Genomic DNA, 20566 nt, shown 5'->3' with positions numbered 1-20566 from the left:
ATGGGGGTCTGTAGAATAAGTAATCATGCAATACTTCAGTTTGTGGAGAATTTCAAATATCCCAGCACAGCCTGTGGGCACTTTCCCTCCACTGCCTGCCCAGGGCTCTGCTACCTGCAGCTGTCCCTGCCAGCAGCTGCCCACTGTGCCCAGGACTGGGCCATGTCAGTGCTGCCTGAGCGCAGCTCAGCCCTGGGGGCTCAGCTCTGCCCTGCAGACCCCTCCCAGCTCTGGCACTGCCCAAGGGCAGCTCTGGCTCTGCAGGCTCTGATGGGAATGTCAGAGCAATCCTGAAAAGGACTGGAAAAGCGATGCTGATGCTGCCCTAAGGAACCCTGTGCTGATTTCTGGCACTGCCTGGTATATTCAGATCTCAGAGAATTTTTTTTTTTTTTTAATAATTTTTCTCTGTCTAAAGTGAGACAGGAATATCTAAGTGCATTTTTCTATCCAGGCATCCCAGATGAATGGATTAATAAAGCAGGATTTTTTTGTTTTATGCAGACCCTGCCTTGCTTTGCTTATCATTTAATCTACCAGGAAATACCCTGGAGATCAGTGTCATGCTGGGAGCATCCCTTAACAATGCAGCATCCTCACCACACAACAGAAACTCTTCCAAGCCTTACCAGCTGTCTCCTCCCACCCAGATCTGGTCCCACAGTGCTTGGAGCAGCTGCCAGGGCTGTCCCGGGCAGGCAGCAGAGTCCCTGCCCCAGCAAAGTGCCCTGGGCTGCAGGACCCTGCTCTGCAGGACAGCCCTGGGCACCCCTGGCTGCTCTGCACAAGAGACAATCAGAGAATGTACTCACAGCGTCTGGAGGCATTGGGATGTTCCAGCTTTAGGAGATGGCTCCAGGAGCTGCAGCTGCCTTGTCCTGCAGCCAGAGGTTCCTGTGCCAAGGGCTGGCAGTGATTCTCCCCCAGTCACTTCTCAGCATCTTCACAGCCCTGACTGATTGAAAATCTCTCTGTCTCTGTGCTGTGCCCGGGGTGGCCGCAGGCAGTGCCCTCAGCCCTGCTGGGTTGGGAGAGGAGCTGCTCCTGAGGATGTGTTATTTTGAAGCTCTTCTTGATTGCCAGGAGTTCCTTCTGTTCCAGGAGCCCAGCCCAGCTCAGCAGAACAGACACAGCACAAGGACTTCTCTTGTGGGTTGGGTGCTCAGGCCCTGAACATCACTCCCTGAGAGGGAGTTGAAGAAATCTCTCAAGAATTCAAAGTCACAATCAATCTCCAACGTTTCTTCAAGTTTTAATGGGTCCCACTGAGGGACAAGACTGAGAAAGTGTCCCCAGGTTCCAGTTAGAGCAGAACACTGGAGGCAGTGATGACAGCTGGGGAAAAACAAGGCAAAGGTGTCTTTGGTGCTGAGCAAAGCTGGATGTGTTTCAGGAATGCAAAGGGCCAAGGCCTGAGCCCCAGCCCCTGGCCAGGCAGATCCTGTCCCTCCCTCCTTGCTCAGGGCTCTTCCCGGGATGGGCACTGACATGTGGGGATGTGCAGTGCCAAGGGCAGGAGCATGGGGCGGCCCCTGCCAGGCTGCTGAGCAGGGACAAGGAGGCCATGAGGCCCCAGGCCTGCAAGGGTCACTTGTCTCCTGCTCCTGGCTCAGGCCCAGGCCCAGCAGCCATGGCCAAAGTGCTGCCCAAGTTGGCTCTGTCAGGGCCTGGCAGCTGCTGCCCATGCCTGTGCCCTGTGCAGCCCAGGCTGTGCTACGGTGTCCCTGCCCTGCGCCTCTGTCCCTGCAGGCTGTGCTCATCCCCCGGCTGCCCCACCTGGCTGGCCCCTTCCTTTGCTGACAGCTCTGCCTCCTGCCTGCCTCTGCCTGCCCACACAAAGCCTTGGGCTGACCCAGGCTCCTTCTGAGGGATGTGTTGCACCACAGCCCTGCCCTGGCAGGGAAATTCCTTGTTCTTTTTTCCCAGTCTGGGCCTCCCAAGCTGCCCTTTGCATTAACACTTTCTTTCTCTGGCTGTACTCTACTATGTCAAAAGGATCCACCATCTCTGAATCCACCCTTCAGTCCCTCCCAGGGCTCTCCCCTTCTGTCCTCAGTCTGCACCCCACTGAGCACAGAGCTCCTCTGTCCCTGTACAGTGCTCATGTGCTTGAGGACATGGGCACCTGGACAAGAATGACGGTTCTTTTCTACAGGAAGGAAACCACAGAGCCCCAGGGTTTTGAAGGCAGATGAGAGGCAGGCACTGGAGGCCAAGGTAAGCCAGACCTGTCTGTCCTTGCAGCTTTTGTCTGAAAGCAACCCTTGGATATTTGGGGAGTTTTGGAGGTGCAATTCCATTTCAGCCATATGTAGCAGTGTATTTCTATAGCCATGGGTGCCTGTAGCAGAATGACAGCTCTTCTGCACAGGAAGGAAAGGGCAGAGCCCCAGTGTTTCACAGGCAGATGAGAGCTGGTCTTCAGGAATCCAAGGGAACCTAGACAGTCCTGGCAGCTTTTATCTGGGAGCTCTCTTGGATATAAGGAATTTTGGAGGCAGATTCCCAGTTTTGGCTATGGATGCCTGCACATGAGAGATGTTTCTTTCCATGGAAAGAAAAGCACAGCCCCCCCAGTGTTTTGACGGCAGATGAGAGGTTGCCCCCCCAGATGCCAAGGCCATCTAGAGCTGTCTGTTCTGGCAGATTTCATATAGGAACAATGCTTTGATATAATCAAATATGGAGGTAGAATCCCAATTTCAGCCCTGAACCCCTGGAGGAGAAGGAGAGTTCTTTCCCAGAGGAAGGAAAACATGGAGCTCCATGGCTTCAGGGCCAGATGAATAGCAACCCTCCACATGCCAAGGTCAGCCGGACCAGCCAGGCTAAGCCAGCAAGACTTGTTCCATGTTCTTGGACCCTGGGGGCCCTGCAGCAGAACGTTGTTTCCAGAAGGCCCAGCGATACCACAGTGGTCTCCTTGGCTCTGCAGTGGCACACTGGCCCCTTGCTTCCATGGGGACCCATAGTGTCACACTGGCCCCTTGCTTCCATGGGGACCCATAGTGTCACAATGGCCCCTTGGTGCCATGGGGACTCAGAGTGCCAGAATGGTCTCATTGCTTCCATGAGTCCCTGCAGTGTCACAAAGAGCTCCTTGGTTCCACAAGGCCCTGCAGAGCCCCTTGATTCAACAAGGCCTCAAAGTGCCAGAATGGTCTCCAGGACTCCATGATGACCCACAGTGTCACAAGGACACCTTGGCTCCATGAAACCCTGAAATGGGGAAAGGCCCCTTGATTCCATTGGGCTCCTCCCTGTCACACGAGTTCTTAGTTCCACCGCACCCTGTAGTGTCACAATGGTCTCCTTGGTTCCACAGAGTCAGAATCTCTCTGTGGTCTCATGGAGCCCCACTAAGATCCCCTTGATTCCATGAGGCCCCGCCGTGCTACAATGACCCTTAGGTTAAATGGCCCCTTGGTTCCCGTGAGTCCTGAAGTGTCATAATGGTCTCCATGGTTCCATGAGGCCCCAGAATGTCACAATGGACTTTTGGTTCCATGAGCTTTCGTACAGCCAACAGCAGTGTCCTTGGCTCCACAGTGTCACAAGGGACCCTTTGTTCCATGAGGTTCAGTAGAGTGAGATGGACACCTTGATTCCATGAGGTTCTGTAATGTCCCAATGGACTCCTTGGTTCCATGGCCCTGCTGTCCAGAATTGCCCCTTGGTTCCATGAGGTTCTGTACTGTCAGCAGGAATCACCTTGGTTCTGCAGTGTCATAACCGACCCTTGGTTCCATGAGGTGCCAAGCCTCCCACAGCCTCTCAGAGACCCTTCTCCCCCTCACAGCCCCTCTCAGCCCCAGGCCTGGGGCTCCTCCCAAAGAAGAAGGGGTCGGGCCCTGCTTGTTCTCCTTTTATTTCAGTCCCCTCACAGCCACGAGTGAAGAAAGGCTGAAATGGAGCCTTTCCCCAGCGTTTCCCTCGGGGTTCATTGCGGGCTGAAGCTCTGTGCTGGCGCTGGCCCGAGCGCCACCATCCCTGCAGCCGCCAGGCCTTTGCTGTCCCCCCGTGTCCGTTCCCTGTCCCCGAGTCCCGCCCGGCTCTGGCAGCAGCAGCAGCCGCAGCGCAGGGGGCGCCGGCCCGGCCCAGCCGGGGCTCCCGGCCAGGAGCAGCAGCAGCGCCGGCCCCTTCCCGCCTGCTCCTGCCTCGGCTCCCGAGGGCTTTTTCCAGCTCAGTTCTGGAGTAGAGCAGCAATCACCCACACCCAGCCCTGACTGCGCAGGGCCCGCCTGTGCTGCCCTGACCCAGCCCGCAGAGAAAGAAAGGATCGGGGTCCAGCGCTGTTTTCAGCACTGCTTTACTCACCCTGAGGTGACAGCAGGAGGCTGCTGCTGCCTTTGCCTTGGCAATTGGAGATCATGGCTGCTCTTGCCACTTGAAATTTATCTGTAAAACTGCAATCGCCTTTTTTGATCAGTGCTACCCAGAGTGCTTTCGTGACGGTGAATGTGGGAATCCTTAAAATCAGAGGGTTTTGGGAAAGCTGAAAAAGGCAGGCCTCAGAGACAGCAGAACTGTGATTAGAGCTGAGCTGTAACCATGAGATAGGGCAGCAGAAAAGTTAAATAAGAAGTGGGAAAGTAAGGACAAATAGAACAATAGTTTGTGTACTAAGGCTTGGCTAGAAAAACTCCCTAAGCTGCAGAAAAGTATATCTAGCCTGATATTAGGAAGTACTGAGCTTAATAAATGAGCTCTGAGCATTGTGTTTTAAGGCTTACAAGCAGGTATTGTATTCAAAATAATCGGGCATTGTTTTAACCGAAGGTACGTGTGCTAATAATGGTTGGATAGAACTACTGTCAATATGCTTCTGCTTTGTGTGATTGGTCAAAAAACTTTTAAAGTAAGTTGTAACATTGAGTTCTTTGTCTGCTGCCGAGGAGACAAACTGCCGGCATCTTCCCATTGTCATAACCATGTAATGAGACTGATGCTGGAAAATAAACACCTCAAGACACATTCCTCAGCAGTCCCGTCCTGTTTGTGATTTTGTACATAGACCCCCGGCCGGCAATAGGTGAACTCAGGCTTTTGGTCACAGGCATCATGATTAGCAGATCTTGAAATCCCCTGAAGTCCCTGAGCACTAAGTCAAGGAGAATTAAAGCCACACAGACCACATTTGCAGTGCTCAAACACGGCCCTGTTGCTGCTGCTGCTGAAATAAAATCATCTGATAGAGGCCATCACAGAAATTGCCTCTCAAGTGTCAAATCAAATGAAAAAATCCACCAGGAGAAAGAGAAACCAGAACTTCTCGACTCACTTCATTGTTTCTCCTTCTGAGCAGCAGCAGCAGCAAGTGGAGATGCGCAGAGGTATTTCCAGCTGCTGCTGATCCCAGCTGGAGCCCAGCCTGCTGCCCAGTCCCAGCGGGAAGCTGAGCCCAGCCCAGGGAGCTCCCGCAGTGTCGGGAGCTCAGCGCACGCGGGGCCAGGCCCAGAGCCCCGGGCACGGCCGCCCATTGCGGGGCAGCGGCGCAGACGGAATGTCCTGCGGCCCAAACCTCCTGCTCCTGCCACACAGCGCCAGCGCTCTCCCCCTCCTCCTCCTCTCCCAGCACGGCACAAATTCCAGCTCGGAGGAGGCTTCCCCAGAGAGGGCTCAGGCTCCTGCTTCAGCCTCAGGGTCCCTGCAGAGGAACAGGGCATCTTTCAGGCACTTCCACAAGCTCAATGCTGCCATTTCATGGGCAATCTGGGATGAAAATGGACTTGTTAGGAAGCACAAAAGCAGAGGGAATTGATCAGAAATTATTAGGAAAAAAATGACCCTTCTTAGAGACAAAGTTCGCAAAGTCATTCCATGCATTTCTCCTTTTCAAATTCTTCCAGTCATCTCCTGACAGGTCCAGCATGTTCTGGTACTTTTCATGAACTGACTGTACTCTTGATTCATATCAATGCATGAGATGTAGAAGCATCTGAACTGAACACTGAGACAAACTCCCTCTGTCAGCCCATTTTCATCTTCTAGCTCACTTTCCGTATGTCCACGGGCATCTTGGAATGATTATCCCACAGCTCTCCATTTCTGGCTGCAGGCTCTGGAGATTGTTTCTCTGCATTCAGTCAGGTTTGCATTCCCTAATAATTCCTGGTAGCCCATCATGTTTTCTTAAGGTAGAACAGTAACATTGAAAACCTCACCAATGGCACAACTGCCCAGCCCACAAGGAAAAGAAAGAAGAAGCTGTCAAGTTCTTCAAATATTTGTCCTGCTTTGCTGCAAGAGTCGTGCTGCACGCACGGTGTGGAAAGCCAAGAGGAGCTGCAGTTGGTGGCACATCTTGTGACAGAAGCTGCACCTCGTTCTCCAGGAAAGATTCTTGGAAAGAGCAAAGAGGACTGAGGAGCAGATGATGGGAAAACTGAAAGAGCTTTTAAGAAATTCAAAGAAAACAGAAAGAAACCATCTGAGATGTTTTACTCGATTTATTTTTATGCTCCTCTTTTCCATCTTGCACTACTTCTCCATCCATTAATTCCAAATGGATCTCACTTCTAAGCTCAATGACTTGGCAAGTTGTAGACACTGTCAAATACCATGAGCTACACCCAGTTTGCCTTCCCCTGGATTTCTCTGGAAAGCAATGCTGGAGAGGTAAGTGCAGTGCCTGGGTCACGTACAAATTCAGCATTCAGGGAATGTGCTCCGATAGTGTTTGACCCTCAGCAGGGACAATGCACAGCAGGGACTGAGGGGATTCCTGTGCCGCTGTGCAGGAGTGCAGACTCTGGGTCTTGGCTGAACACGGCCAAGTTCCCGTGTTTGGACAGGCTCAGGGGCTGCCCCCGGGGAGCGCGGGGCTCGGCGCGGGGGCCAGTGGGCAACGGACAAACGGACACGGGGACAAACGGCCCCGGCGCTTCAGTTGCAGCGGCAGCAGCAGCAGCGAAAGCAGCAGCGAAAGCAGCAGCAAAAGCAGCGACTTTGCCGAGTCCCTCTTGCTTGTCCTCTCCCTGTCCCGCAGTCCCACTTGTCCCGCAGTCCCGCTTGTCTCTCCCTCTCCCGGTCTCCCTTTCCCGGGGTCCTCTCCTCTCCCAGCCTCTCTCCCCATGCCCGGTCGGGCCATGCCCCCGGCCCGCCCCCGGCCCCGGGCGGGGCTGCCCCGTCCCCGGCCCCGGGCGTCCCGCCGCGGTCTCGCCTCCGGCCGGCTCTGGTCGTACTGGCGGTGGCGCTGCTGGGCGGGCATCAGTGCCTGGGACAGGGGCGGCATCGCCTCCCTTTGGCTCCGCCTGGCCCGAGCCTGGCCCGAGCCTGGCCCCGGCCCCGGCCCCAGCCCCAGCCCCTCCTGGGGCCCGCGGAGGACACAGGCGGCGCGGCCGCTCCCGCCGCCTCCGCTGCCGCTTGCCCGGCCCGAGCTCCGCCGCTCGGCAGCGCGGCCGCCGGCCCCGAGCCGCCGCTGTCCCGCTGCAGGGAGCGAACGCCTGGGGATGGCCGGCCCGGGGCGCTTGAGGGGCGCTCGGGGGCCGTTGCCGGCCCCGGGCCGAGCGCTGACAGCCGCGTCCCGCCGGCAGGGAAGGCGCAGCAGGGCCTGAAGGAGCAGTACCGGCTGGGCTCGCTGCTGGGGCGCGGCGGCTTCGGCAGCGTCTTCGCGGCCACGCGGCTCTCGGACGGCGCCCCGGTGAGCGGCGGGCGCAGGAGGAGGAGGAGGAGGAGGGGGCGGAGGAGGAGGAGGGCGGAGGATCGGGCTGGGCAAGGCGGGCGGCGAACTCAGCCCGCTGCTTCCCTTGGCTTGCAGGTGGCCATCAAAAGGGTGCCACGGGAGCGCGTCCGGCACTGGGGCGAGCTGGTGAGTGAGCGGGGCCAGCGGGAGCAGCCGGGCCGTGCCGGGCGGGGATGAGCCGAGGCCCGACAGGGTGGAAGCCGCCAGGACGCCTCGAGGGAGAGCGGGCGTGGGGCCAGCGCAGGGCACAGAGCATCCCAGGCTGGCTGAGGGCTTCCCGAGCCCCGGCACGGCATCAGCCCCACTGACGGCATCGTGCTCCTCCCGCAGCCCGACGGCACCAGCGCACCCCTGGAGATCGTGCTGCTGGCCAAGGTGTCCACTGGCTTCCCTGGTGTGGTCCAGCTGCTGGAGTGGCTTGAGCTCCCCAACGATGTCTTGATGGTGCTGGAGCGCCCGGAGCGGTGTCAGGACCTGCAGCATTTCATTCGGGCACGGGGCTTCCTGCCCGAGGAGGTGGCGCGGGAGCTGTTCCGCCAGGTGCTGGAGGCCGTGCAGCACTGCACCAGCTGCGGGGTCCTGCACAGGGACATCAAACCAGAGAACATCCTGGTTGACCTGGCCACTGGGCAGGCCAAATTGATTGACTTTGGCTGTGGCACCTACCTGCAGGACACAGCCTACACTCACTTTGCAGGTGAGCCCACACAGGGTGTGCTCCTGGTCCCACCATCTCATGGCCCAACATCTCACAGCCCAAGCTGGGTGTGGCAGTGGGGATTCTCCCTTCTGCAGCCCTTCATGGCACTGAGACTTCAGCCAAGTTGCTTTTGAGCAGGGCTGGGTGTGGAGCCAGCTTCCAGCCCTGCAGGCAGCCTTTGCCCACCACTCTGCCCAGGACTGGGGCTGGGGCAGCCAGCCCAACAAAAACACCCGTGGGTGGGGGGAGCCGAGAGGGGGGGTCGGAACCAGTGCCCCAGCCAGTTTGGTGTGCTGGTGAGAAAGGGCTTGGACTGTTCCACTCGCCTGCTTTTTTTTGGGTTCATAATGTTTTTTGGAGCAATGCAGGCAGGGAGGATGCAGGCATGGTTTTTCCCCCAGCACTGAGTGGTTTCTTCCTTGTTATGGTGGGGCCTTGCCAGGGCTTCCACTGCCCTCTTCCAACCCCAAGTCTGTACACAAGTCCCAGGTGCTGGTGAGAGGGCAGTGCGTCACACCCCCTGTGCCACTGGAGCAGGGATGCTGGGGCCAGGCTCTGGGAGCAGCAGCATCCCCCTGATGAACTCCATCTGTATTCCATAGGAACACGGTCATACAGCCCCCCGGAATGGACCCACTTTGGCTGGTACTATGGCAGGCCAGCTACCATCTGGTCCCTGGGCATCCTGCTGCACCAGATGGTCTGTGGGGAGCATCCTTTCAGGAGGGGCCAGAACATCAGCTGGGACCATCAGCTCTCGCTGCCACAAGGGCTCTCTCAAGGTGGATCCTCATCTCTGGGCACGGGGGAATACCAGTGCTGGGAGACAGCAGCGGGCTCGTGAGCATCCTGCTCTGGCAGCTGCTGAGGAGGTGGCACATGTCCTGCTCTCCTGCTCTCCTCCAAACCAGGGAATGGATGGGAAAGCTTAGGCCCAGCTCTGAGCACATCCAGCATGGCCTGGGCACGGGAATAGTGGGGCAAAGCCAACAGGAGCCTTCTCCAACTGACCGGCAGTTTGTGGTTTCTCTGCCCAGAGTGCCAAGATCTGATCAGGCGGTGTTTATCCATGCTGGACTTGGACAGACCCTCATTAGAAGAGCTGCTCTTTCATCCTTGGATGCAGGATATTCATCTGCCCTAGAAGAAGGGAGAGAGCCACAGGCACACTGTGGTGCAGGGCCCTGGTAAGTTACAGCTCCACACATGCCTTGGCAGTCAGAAGCAAAGGAAGCCAGACTTTTTTGTCCTGCCCGTGTCACTGCCCAGGGCTCATCAGATGGGAACACACAGCCCTTGTGCTGGAGCTGAGCTGCTCTGCCCAGCACTGGTGGCCACCATCTGAGCTGGTTTTACTTGTCCTGGTTCCCTGACAGCTGGGGCCTTGGGCAGAACCTGAGAGCCTGGTCTCACCCCAGGGAAGGAGAAGGAGCCCCTGGAGAAGCTGTACCAGGTGGGACTGCTGCTGCTGGAGACAGCGAGGATGACATCAAGGATGGCAACCTCTTCCTGGACCTGGCCACGGGCCAGCTGAAGATGATGGACTTTGATTGTGGCACCTTCTCCAAAGCCAGGCTCCACAGCAAATTTGCAGATGAGTCCACACCCAGGGGGATGCTCCCACATTTGGGCATTGCACAGCCTGGCCGGGAACCAAAGGTTCCCCCTTTGCTGGGGCAGATGCAGCTGATCCTTCAGTCACCTGCCCAGCTGGTTTTGGCAGGGCTGGGGGGATGGGCTGGGCTGGGTACGAAATGGGAGTGGGCTCCTGGCCCTGCCAACAGCCCCCAGCCCCCACCGTGCCCCGGGCTGGGGCTGGGGCAGCCAGCCTGACACAAACAAACCCCATGGTGGGAGCAGAGGTGGGACTCCAGAACCTGTGCTGAGGCTGCTTTGCTGTGCAGGCAAGGAAGGGCTTGGGCTGCTCCACTGCCCTTGTTTGCTTTGGAATCAGCGTTATTGTGGGGGGCAGTGCAGGGGGGAAGGGAGAAAGCCTGGGCTTCCCTCACCTGTGTGTGGGTTTTTCCTTGCATGCAGGGGTTGGGCCTTCCTCAAGGCCCTGGCAGAGATAAGATTTTTTTACCTTTTTTCTTGTTTCCCCTTTTTGTCTGTAATCTATTTTCAATAATTTGTTGTTTGTTTTTCTAGATGAAGCCTTATAGGTTGGGTCCAGTCTGGATCCGGAAGTGCTTGGGACCAGCTGCAGTGTGGATGGGCCGTGCCCTTGGAGAAGGCTGAGGACATCGTTTGGGACCAGCTTTTCTTCCAGCAGGGGAGGGCGTGAGGTGGGTCCCCGTCTGCCTGGCATGGTGGGATCAGAGCTTCTGGGAGATGGCAGCGAGCACAGGAGCCTCCTGCTCTGGGCAGCTGCTGAGGAGGTGGATGTGCCCTGGCTGGCTGCAGGCTGGGCACATGTCCTGCCCTCCTGCCCTGCTGCCAAAAGCAGCAGTGATGGGCAGCTCTGGGCACCGCTCTGAGCACGGCCAGCATGGCCTGGGCACCGTGGGCGGCTGGGACAAGGGCACAGGAGCCTTCAGCTGACGGGTGGTTTCTGCTTTCTCTCCTTGCAGCCGGGTTCTGCAGGTGCTGAGGCTGCTCTGGGCTCTGCCAGGGCTCTGCTGGAGCTCAGCACCAGGCTGGAATCAGCCAAAGAAGAAATGGTGTGACCTGCAGCACAGACTTGCTTGAGCATTTTGGCAGCACAGCTCAAGTTTGCAGAGTGTACACCTCCATGGGAAAAGATGACACCCCCCAAAAAATAAATTTGTTCAATAACTTCTGAAATGAAATCAATCTGGAATGCCCCCAAATGACATTTCTCAGCTTGCTCAAGTTGTAGCTCAGCCCTTCTCTGAACAGTTCTCTCCCCACCTGCCTTTTACTACTGCTCCCTCTTTTCCCTCGGTGAGTTCCCAGCCCATTGCAGCCTGTATCACACTGTTGCCTTCCTTGGTGCCCCTCCCCACGAGGAAGGCTGAGCCCCAGGCTTAGGGATGCATCCTGTCACTGGCTGAGGAGCAGCAATGTCTCAGAGGTCCCATGGGATTTTGGTGTCATTGAGAGCCACTCTCCAGCCCTCAGCTCTGCTCACGGCTGAGCTCCCACTCCCTTTCCCTTGTCCTTCCTGCAGGATGAGCTCTCTGAATCCCCTTGAGCCTCTTCACCCTTCCCAGCCCACACACCCACCTCAGTAAGGCCGAAGCTGAAGCTGCTCTGTCTCCTCTGCTGTACAGGGTGATCTTGTCCCCAATGAGTTGCAGCTGGACCAGTTGCTGAAGATTGGAGGTGGGCCTGATCTTGACAGGCCACACCTGCAACCAACAAGAACTAGTGATATATAAGAGTAAGGGAAGAGGAGTGAGAGGAGTCAGATTACTACTGCAAGGATCTGGAACAGTCAGTGTGTAGAGGGACTGCCTGTGAGGAACATCAAGAAGGTGTGAAGCTCTGACAATACGAAATCCTTGCTCTATGATGACACTAGAATTTGTGTTATCTAAGAAAACACTCTGGCACACCATCCAGTCCCCTGTGCAGGGAGCCCCAGCCCCAGAGCACAGCACACAACAGTGCAGTCCGGGCTGGAGCAGCTGCCCTGCAGGCCTGGCTTGGCTCTTTGTGGCAAGGGAATGCTCCCTGTTTCCAGCTGTCCCTGCAGGATGGCCCCAGGGCAGAGCCCAGCCAGGCTCCCACTGCAGCCCCTGGAGCTTGGGGCAGACAGTGCTCCCAGAGCTGAGGTTCCTGGGGAGCACCCGGAGCTGTGCCTTGCACTCTGCTGCCATGTGTCCCAGTGCAGGCTGGCTAGTGCTGTGTGAATGCACCAGCCCCTGGTTTGACTGATAGGGGCCTTGCCCAGTCACATCTCTGCCAAGGCTGCAGCATTTCACTGGGCAGAACCTGACAAGGCATAGAGAGCAGAGCAATGAAATTATCCAGACTGGGTTTTTCAAAGGCCCTTTAGAAGGAAGGGCTTGAGAATAAATGCTCTCTGTTTGCCACATGAACATTGGGGAGAGTTAGTGTCTTTGTCTTCAACCCACTCCCCCTCGAGCCAACGTTACAGCCACCCACTCCCTCACACATCCCCCTCATGCCTTCCCACTGCTGTGTCCTGTCAGGGCTTCTGCAGCCCCTCGTCCCTTCTTGGCCCCGTCCCCTCAGGGTCTCCCCCAGCCCAGCCAACCTGCCCGGCAGCAGCGCCGCAGCCCCACAGCAGCTGCAGAGGAGCCCCATCCAGAGGCACCTCGGAGCCCTCAGCAATCCAGCCAGCAGCACACGGGCAGGAGGACACAGATGGTGCTTCCTGCCTGGGACAGGGCTTGTGGCCATCTCCAGGCACCGCTCTCACAGGGATCTCTGCAGCTCCAGCCCCTGCCCACCCACTCTGTTGGCAGCACAAAGGCTTCAGCAGAACTACCAAAGGCCAAGGGGCTTCTGGCCATTTTCCCTGCAACACAGCATGCCGGGACAGCTTGCTGAGCCCAAGCACCCTTTTCCCCCTCTTTCCCTATGCCCTGCAGACCCTGGGAAGCAAAAGAAAGCTCCTGGGAGTCTGTGTATTATAACACATTCTATATTCATATACTAAAGAAAAAACAAAAATAAAAGAACAATCATGAAGAAAGAGAATATTCCCGCTGGCTTAGGTGGCCCCAGCAGACAGAGCCTCTGGGCTCAGCTCTCTGCAGATCTCCAGCAGCGCAGCCAGCCAAGCCCCGACAGACGAGGCCGTGTCCTCCATGCCCTGCGGAGCTGATCCTGCAGCCTCTGGAAGACGGAAGATCGCTCACTCTGGAGTGACTGGAGGACATTGAGTGTATGAAGTGCCATGTGTGACGTGGCACTGCTGGTGTCCTCTGTCAGGTGTTCAAGGGCTGAAAGAGAGAGGAACAGAGCCACGGTCAGATCCCGAACCTGAGAGAACCCGAGGAGAGTCCCCTGCCAGGGCCATCCCAGCCGGCTCTAGCCATGGCCAGGAGGGAGCAGGGACCAATGGGACCAGCCCGAAGCTCCTGGCCACGAATCCCCCATGTGGCCCTGAAATCTTTGTGTGCTCTGCCCACGCCGCCTCTTGTCCGCAAAGGGAGCAGAGCCCTCCGCAGCCGGGGCAGGGCTTGCAGCTCCCCCCATCAGCCTCTGCTGTCCGCACGCTGCCCTCACTCACCGTTGCAGATGAGCCGGAGCTCTTCCTTCTTCCCCCTCAGGTGCCGCTCGGCCATCCCTGGGAACACAGAGCCTGTCACAGCCCCAGCGGCACAGCTCCCTGCCAGCGGCGCTGCTGGCACTGTGGCCACACGGCCTGCTGGCCCGGCAGGGCTCAGCCTGGCCCCTGCTGCACGCGGCCGCCCCAGGGCACGGCTGCGAGAGGGCGGCAGCAGCGCCGGGGCCAGGCGGGGCTCGATGGTGCCGGGCCCGGGTGGCGCTGCCGGGGCAGCAGGTGGGGCTGGGGCCGAGCTGTGGCAGGGCCGGGAGGGAGCCCGGGCTCGTGGCTCACCAATGAACCTGATGGCCACCACTTGCAGGGACTCCTGTGGGCTCTGCAGGTAGGGCAGGGCCCGGCGCAGGTGCTCGGCTGCTCTGCTCCCGTGGTCTGCCAGCTGGAGAGAGCGGCAGGAGGGAAGGGTTGGCGCGAGCTCAGCCCCTTGGCCGGGCGCTGCCTGTGCCCAGCCCCAGCCTCCCCTGCCTGCACAGCCCTGAGGCGCGGCCAGCAGCTGCTGGTGCCGGGCTCTGCAGGGGCAGAGGGCCGGCTGCTGCCCGGGGAGCCGTGGTGCCAGCCTGCCCCACAGCTCCGCTGGGCCAGGGCTCCATCGGAGCCTGGCTCAGGCCCACAGGAGCCTGGAGAAGAGCCCGCACAGCCTCTGGGTGCAGCAGCGGGCAGGGGCACAGCTGCCAGCCCCGCACTCTGAGCACCGCACTCAGGGGCCTTCTCCAGGCTGAGGCTGGGGCTTCCAGGCCATCCTTACCATGCACTTGGTGAACTTCCACGGCTTCTGGTTCTTCACCAGTCTTTCAAGATCCCTCCTCTTCAGGAACTTGACCACACAAAGCAGCGTTTCCTGAGAAGCCTGGAGAGCAGCAGAGATGCAGAGATGGCCCCACAGCCCAGGGCGCAGGACTCACGTCCCTGTGCCAAGGCCTGGAGGAGGCTGCAGCCTGGCAGGCGCCAGGGCAGGAGGCAGCCGAGCCCCCTGCCAGGGGGACAGCAGCAACCCATGAGTCCTCACCTGTGCCACACGCCGATTCTCATCATGGCAGTGGAAGAAGAGTGGCAGCAGGCTCTGGCGCAGGGGTGTCTTCAGGGCCTTTTTTTTCTTTTCCAGTGGAAGAGTCACCAAGGTTCTGAAGAGCAGTATGGAGAGCAGCTGCACCTGGCTATTATTCTGTATTGAAGGAAGAAAAGAAGACCTTAGCATTGGCTGCATGGGGCTCAGCTTGGCCCAGGCCTGCAAATCCACAAGGCACAGTGCCTGGGAAGCACCCAGTGGCCATGGCTGGGGGCAGCGAGCCTTACGTGGTCAAAGAGTGGCAGGAGGGCCTCAAGCAGCTGCAGTGTGATGGGGCTGGGCATCAGCATGTCATTGTCCAAGATGATAAAGCTGAGAAGCATGACTGTCATGCTAACTATCTCTCCATCTGCGTCCCACAGGAGCTCCACAAGACTTTCAGTCAGGCTCCACATTTTTTCGGTCTGTGCGGAACACAAGTTTGTGAAACGCCATCCTGCTGCTGCAGAGCCCAGAGGCCAAAGGCCTGTCCTGAAGCACTTGGGGAGCTTAACTGGGAGGCAGGAGAGCTGGGAGCAACTGCCCCAGCACCCAAAGCTCAGCCAAGCCCAAGGGACTGCATTCCCCAGCTCAGCCTCTGCTGCTGCCCCCTTCTCACCATTGAGGGCTCCTCAATGAGCTCCAGAAGGGCCCTGAGCGCCAGGCGACGCCTCTCCCTGCACTCGCTCTGCAGCTGCCTTGACAAGATTTCCAGGACTCTGTTAGCACCGCGTTCACTCAGGTCCAGGAACTCGAGGACCTGAAAGGCACAGGGCAGTGACAGGGGACCCGGCCGGCAGGAGCCCAGAACCGCACAGGGCTGGGCCCAGGCAGCAGCACAGGGCACGGGCACCGTCCCAGGCAGCTGTGGCTCCGAGAGGGCAGAGAGCTGGGAGGCAGCTGAGCCAGGCAGTGCTGGCCATCAGGCTCACCTCCACAAGGAATGCCAGGGCGGGCAGATCCCAGCGTGGCTCCCGTGTGCTGAGCAGCCGGAGCAGGTAGCGAGCGATCCGGGAACACAAGGGGATGGAGACACAGCACATCTCCCTGGCAGGAGAAAAAGGAACCAAGACTGTGAGCCAGGGGGCAAACGTTTCCCAGGACTGACTCACAGAGGTCTGGTCTTTCCCCAGCATCCTGCAAGTGCACCTGGGATATTTCGGAGGTGGCTCCTTTTGTCCACCCTCCTCTCCCAGCCTTTTCCAGTCTGCTTGGCCGTCCCTCAGTGACAAGGCCCTCTGGGCTACAACCAGGGGGACTGTGTTGGAAACCCAGGGAACAGAGCACAAATGTCAGAGGCAGTGGGGAGAAGGAGATCTCACCTGGCCAGCAGACCCACGGCATAGTGGTGGGTGTCAGCACACAGCAGCGTGTCCCAGCCACCCCTGCGTTCCATTGCCACCACCACATCCTCCTGCTGCATTCGGCAGAGCAGGGACTTCAGGGTCTGCACTGCAAACCTGCGTGCAGAGCAAAGCCCACGTCACGCTGGGAGCACTGGCTCCTGCCCAGGGTCGTGGCAGGGACAGGAGGACTGGGATGAGCACCTGCTGGGGCTGGTGGCAAGGCCATGTTGCTCCTGGCATCCTTTCCAGAAGGTATCGACCTCCTCTGGCACATCCAGAGTGCTGAAGAACACTTGGAAGAGGAGATGCACAAGGAGGCGGGGGAAATACACCGTCACCATATGTGGGACACAGGGCACCTGGAGGATCTTCCACATCACCACAGCTGCCTGCAAAGGACAAAGCCCCCCAAGACAGCCCTCAGTGCTGAGGTGTCCGTGTGGCAGGGCCTGAGCAGGGGAGGGAGAGGCCAGGAGAGAGGCAGGGGGAGCACGGGGCCTGGTGCCCCTGAAGCTGCTCCTGGGCCAGGTTTCAGCCCAGTCCCTGAGGCAGGGAGATGCAGTGGGGCAAGGAAGATGGAGAGCTGCTGGAGAGGTGGCCGTGGGGCCAGCAAAGGCCAGTTGCAGAAACTCACAGCCAGGGCAAAGACACCTGTTTTGTCCCCATCCGAGGTGCATGTGCTGTGCTCTGGCCAGCTCCCCAGCACATCCAGGAGTATCAGCAGCACCGGCTCCGCAGTCCTGGGCGAGCACATGATGCTCTTCCACATGGTCAAAGCAGCTCTGTGGGGTTAGAGCTCTGTCTCAGGGGTCTCTCAGACACAGCATCAGGGCCTGGGCAGCAGTGGGGATCTGAGCTGGCTTCCAGCTCTGCCTCTGCCCACTGGCCCTCACCAGCAGCACCCAGGCAGCCCAGCCCTATGGGGACAGTCCCCTGAGGGGTGGCAAGGGAGCGTGGCAGCAGGCTCGGGGGCTGACGTGCAAGGGCTGGCAAAGAGAGCAGCCAGAGGGCCCTGGAACTCTCTGTTGGTCAGACACTTTGGCCAGGCTGTACAGGCTGATGGGCTGGGGAGCCCTGAGCCCTCTGGGCAGGTGGGCCCCATACCTGTCACAGGAGGGTGACACACGCAGGAGCGTCATGACTACGTCAGCGGGCTGTGCTTCAGTGAGATCCAGCAGGGTCCTGTTCAGCCTGTGCTCAGCAAACTGATTGGCCAGGAGCCACTGGTGGATGTACCTGACCAGGGCGGGCACCTGGAAAGGGCACAGGGAGACTTGGAAAGCTGCCAGAGGGAGGAATGTCCCCAGCTTCCCCAGAGAAGTGCTGCCCTTCCCAACACACTGCCATGTGGCCTCAAAGGTTTCCAGTGACCAGAAGGCGTGGCTTGGGAGGCCAAGCAATTCCTGGGAGGATCAAACCCTGGCTACAGGCTGCTTACTTGCTTTGGACTGGAAAAGCCCTCCTCTACGAGCATATCCAGCAGGGCAGCACTGGTCTTGGTTTGGAAGATGTGCGAATATGCTCTGAGCCCAGTGCCCATGGGGCTAGTCTCTTCTTCCCGAATTCTCTTCAGGAATTTGCAAACCAGCTGTAGGAGAAGGGCAGGAAGCCAGGGATTTTGCACGGAATGCTCCAAGCACTGTGACAGCAGGCCCAGCCCAGGTGGGGATGGCTGCAGGTACCTGTGCTGTTCTGTGGAAGAGGCCACGGGCGGGGTCCTGCTCTTGTGTGCGCTCCAGGGCTGCACCTGGCAAAGAGGGAGCACAGCCAGAGCTGAGGGGCTGCGGGAGAGGCAGGAGAACACAGCCCAGCCCTGTGCTTCCCAGGCAGGGACAGCCCTGGGATGCCCCAGGGGATGGAGCACAGCCCTGCGGGGTGTCTACCTGGCCCCTCTTCCATCCTGTCCATGGGCATGGCCCAGGGGATGGGATGGGATGGGATGGGATGGGATGGGATGGGATGGGATGGGATGGGATGGGATGGGATGGGATGGGATGGGATGGGATGGGATGGGATGGGATGGGATGGGATGGGATGGCGCAGTGCCCAGCTGGCTGCAGGCACCAACTCTGTGGCCCAGCTCCACCACTCACCACCACTCAACGGCTCCAGCTCTTCAGTCTCCTGTGCGGGGGCAGGTCCAGGGCCTTCTTCCTCTTCTTCCCTCCAGGCCAGCTTGGGCCCTCTTGTTGCTCTCTGCTCCATGTCTTGCAGGAGAGATGCCTTGGAAAAGCTCCGAGTCAGCAAGTCCTACAGTCCTGCGTGGAAGGCACCTTCGAGAGAGAAGCCTCGGGAAGGCTACAGGACAGCAAGTCCTGCACTCTGGTCTCGAGGGCTCCTGCCACAAGGACAGGAGACTCCTGTCAAGGATTGTGGTGTGGCCTCAAGGGCACTGGCAGCAGGGATTGGAGATGCCTCTGGGGCACCAAGTCCCACGCTCTGCCCTCAAGGGCACCTGCAGAAGAGGAGCCTCGGGAAGGCCACAGGTCAGCAAGTCCTGTGGTCTGGCCTCGAGGTCAGCTGCAGGAACAATGCCTCGGAAAGGCTCTGGGTCAGACACGATCGAACGCGCTGTGCGGGGGCTCCTCACGGCACCGCTCTGTGCTGTCCTGTCCCGTTGCCTGCTCCGAGCACTGTGGCCTGCTCTTGTCACCACCAGCTCCTATGTCACCATGTGTCACAAAGGGCCCTTGGACACCCCTTCTGTGCCATGGTTACCATGCTGCACCGTGTCACAAAGGGCCCCTGCACACACGGCCCCCCGCCCTGGGGCCGCCCCCAGCTGAACCAAAGTGGCCCAGGCTGGAAGGAATCTCTCACCCCAAGTGTTTAAGGCAGCCCGACGGGGTCTTTAGGGACAGCTCAGACCATCAGCAAACGCTGCCCTGCTCTCTGGGCTCAGGGCAGCAGAAGGAGACCCCAGGGCTGCCGAGGCAGCCGCTCTGGGAAGGGCACGGGGCCTTCCACAGAAGCTGGCACGGCCTCCTTGGGACACGTCCCAGCGGGTGGCCATCCTAAACCTGTGGGTGTGACATGGACAGGGAACGTGTGGGCCAGGGCACGAATGCTGCTCTGACCCCTGGGCCTGGGGAGCACTGACATCAGCAGGTGTGGCAGAGTCCCTGCCCAAGCAGACCTGCCACCCCCCGAGCCCTGGCAGCGCTGGTGCCCATCTCCTGCCCCAGAGACCTGTGCCCCCGGGGGGCTTCTGTGCCAGAGGGAGCCAAAGCCCACGTGCATTGGGGGCTGTGCTCCTTCCTGCAGGGGCTGTTGGCAGGAGCACCTGGAGCAAATGCTGGCAACACTTGGTCTCGGTCAGAAGCTCTCACTCCATGCTGAAATTATTTTCTATTGAAGTAATTTCCTTTAGCACAGAAACACCTTAGTGGTGAAGGCACAGAAGAATCTGGCGTTTAAGACTCCTCACTTCAGGAAAGCTTTACTTCCCATTGCTCAACTCAAGGAGTTCCAAAAAGTTGCAAACTTCCCAAATTCATTGGGATGGCCTGAGAAGGTGAAGAGTTGGAATTTTGCTTCCCATCTCAAAGCAGCAACTCATTTGCCCTAATGTGACCCACTGAGAGTCACTTTACAGAACATAACACTACACAGAGGCAAAAAAAAAGGCCATTCTTTGGTTTGCAAATGGTTTTCTATGAAGAGATGATAATATCCTAATTCTCTTAAGGAAAAAAAGCTGTCCAGAAATGAAAGTCCACTCAGTGTTGCAAAAGTAGCCCAAACAAATGAGTAGATGGCAAAAGGGCTAATCCTCCCCCTGGTACAGATATCTAAGTGGCCAGTAAAGTACAGCTCTCCCTTCTTGTTCCCTGCAGGAGAATCAGGACCATGAACAGGAAGAGTCACAGATATTCTTTCTGCCCTCTGTAAGCAAAGCTATGCCAAACCACAGATGCTGCCTTCAAACTGACTCAAATTCCAGCCTAGACCTCTCACCTTCCAGACAACTCCTTCCCCAACACTTTGCCAATACCAACCTCCCCAAACTCCCACCCAGAAGCCCTCAACACCCCACCAGGGCCCCCAGCTGTCCCCGTCCCTCCACAGAGCTTTCCCACCCTCCAGCACACGCCCTGGTTCCCTGCAGGTGCCGTGGGATGGCACTCAGGAGGATCTGCCCCAAGGCCTTCCCCGGTGGCAAGCTCAGGCTGCCAGGCCTGGGGTTCCTGGATCACCATTCCCAGCGAGCCTTCCTGTGCACGGCTGTTCCATTTGCACCTTTGTGCCCAGCTCGGACTTCTCCACTCAACCAGGGCTGCTGGGAAAGGATCCAGAGCAGCCTGACAAGCTCTTTTCTCCAGCTCCCTCCTAACTCTCTGGGGAGGTAGAACATCCCACAGGAAAGCAACTGGTACCACAAGGAGCAGGCAGCCTCAGGCACCTTTGGCAATGAAACAAGGATTTGTTTGACATAAGTAAGCACAAGCAATTCACATTAGTCAACAAGTACTTAGCACAGACAGACATAAGTACTTAGCACCAGTTAGCATAAGAAAAACCTAACTTGACATGAGAGTGACTTGACAAAAAGCTTTAGACATAGTCTGCCAGA

The 20566-nt window shown here is 58.3% G+C and overlaps 2 protein-coding genes across 2 annotated transcripts in view; one reads left to right on the top strand and one right to left on the bottom strand.

The window, feature by feature from the left end:
• Positions 1–7088: 7088 nt before the first annotated feature.
• LOC132334568 (serine/threonine-protein kinase pim-1-like) lies at positions 7089–10536 on the top strand. Its single transcript, XM_059860673.1, has 4 exons — positions 7089–7334; positions 7760–7810; positions 8039–8376; positions 10533–10536. Exons 1-4 carry the CDS (start codon positions 7089–7091, stop codon positions 10534–10536), a joined length of 639 nt encoding a protein of 212 aa, XP_059716656.1.
• A 2522-nt stretch (positions 10537–13058) lies between these two features.
• The window catches only part of LOC132334567 (olfactory receptor 14A16-like), a 39695-nt gene continuing 32187 nt past the window's right edge, over positions 13059–20566 (bottom strand). Inside the window, exons 3-4 of the mRNA XM_059860672.1 lie at positions 14348–14416; positions 13059–13151 (exon numbers count right to left, since the gene is read on the bottom strand). Of these exons, the coding sequence (XP_059716655.1) occupies positions 13059–13151; positions 14348–14416 (162 nt within the window). The remainder of the gene's footprint in view (positions 13152–14347; positions 14417–20566) is intronic.

This window comes from Haemorhous mexicanus, chromosome 16 (genome assembly GCF_027477595.1).
Source record: "Haemorhous mexicanus isolate bHaeMex1 chromosome 16, bHaeMex1.pri, whole genome shotgun sequence".
NCBI classification, from domain to species: Eukaryota; Metazoa; Chordata; class Aves; order Passeriformes; family Fringillidae; genus Haemorhous; species Haemorhous mexicanus.
This window is presented reverse-complemented; position numbering and strand designations above follow the sequence as displayed.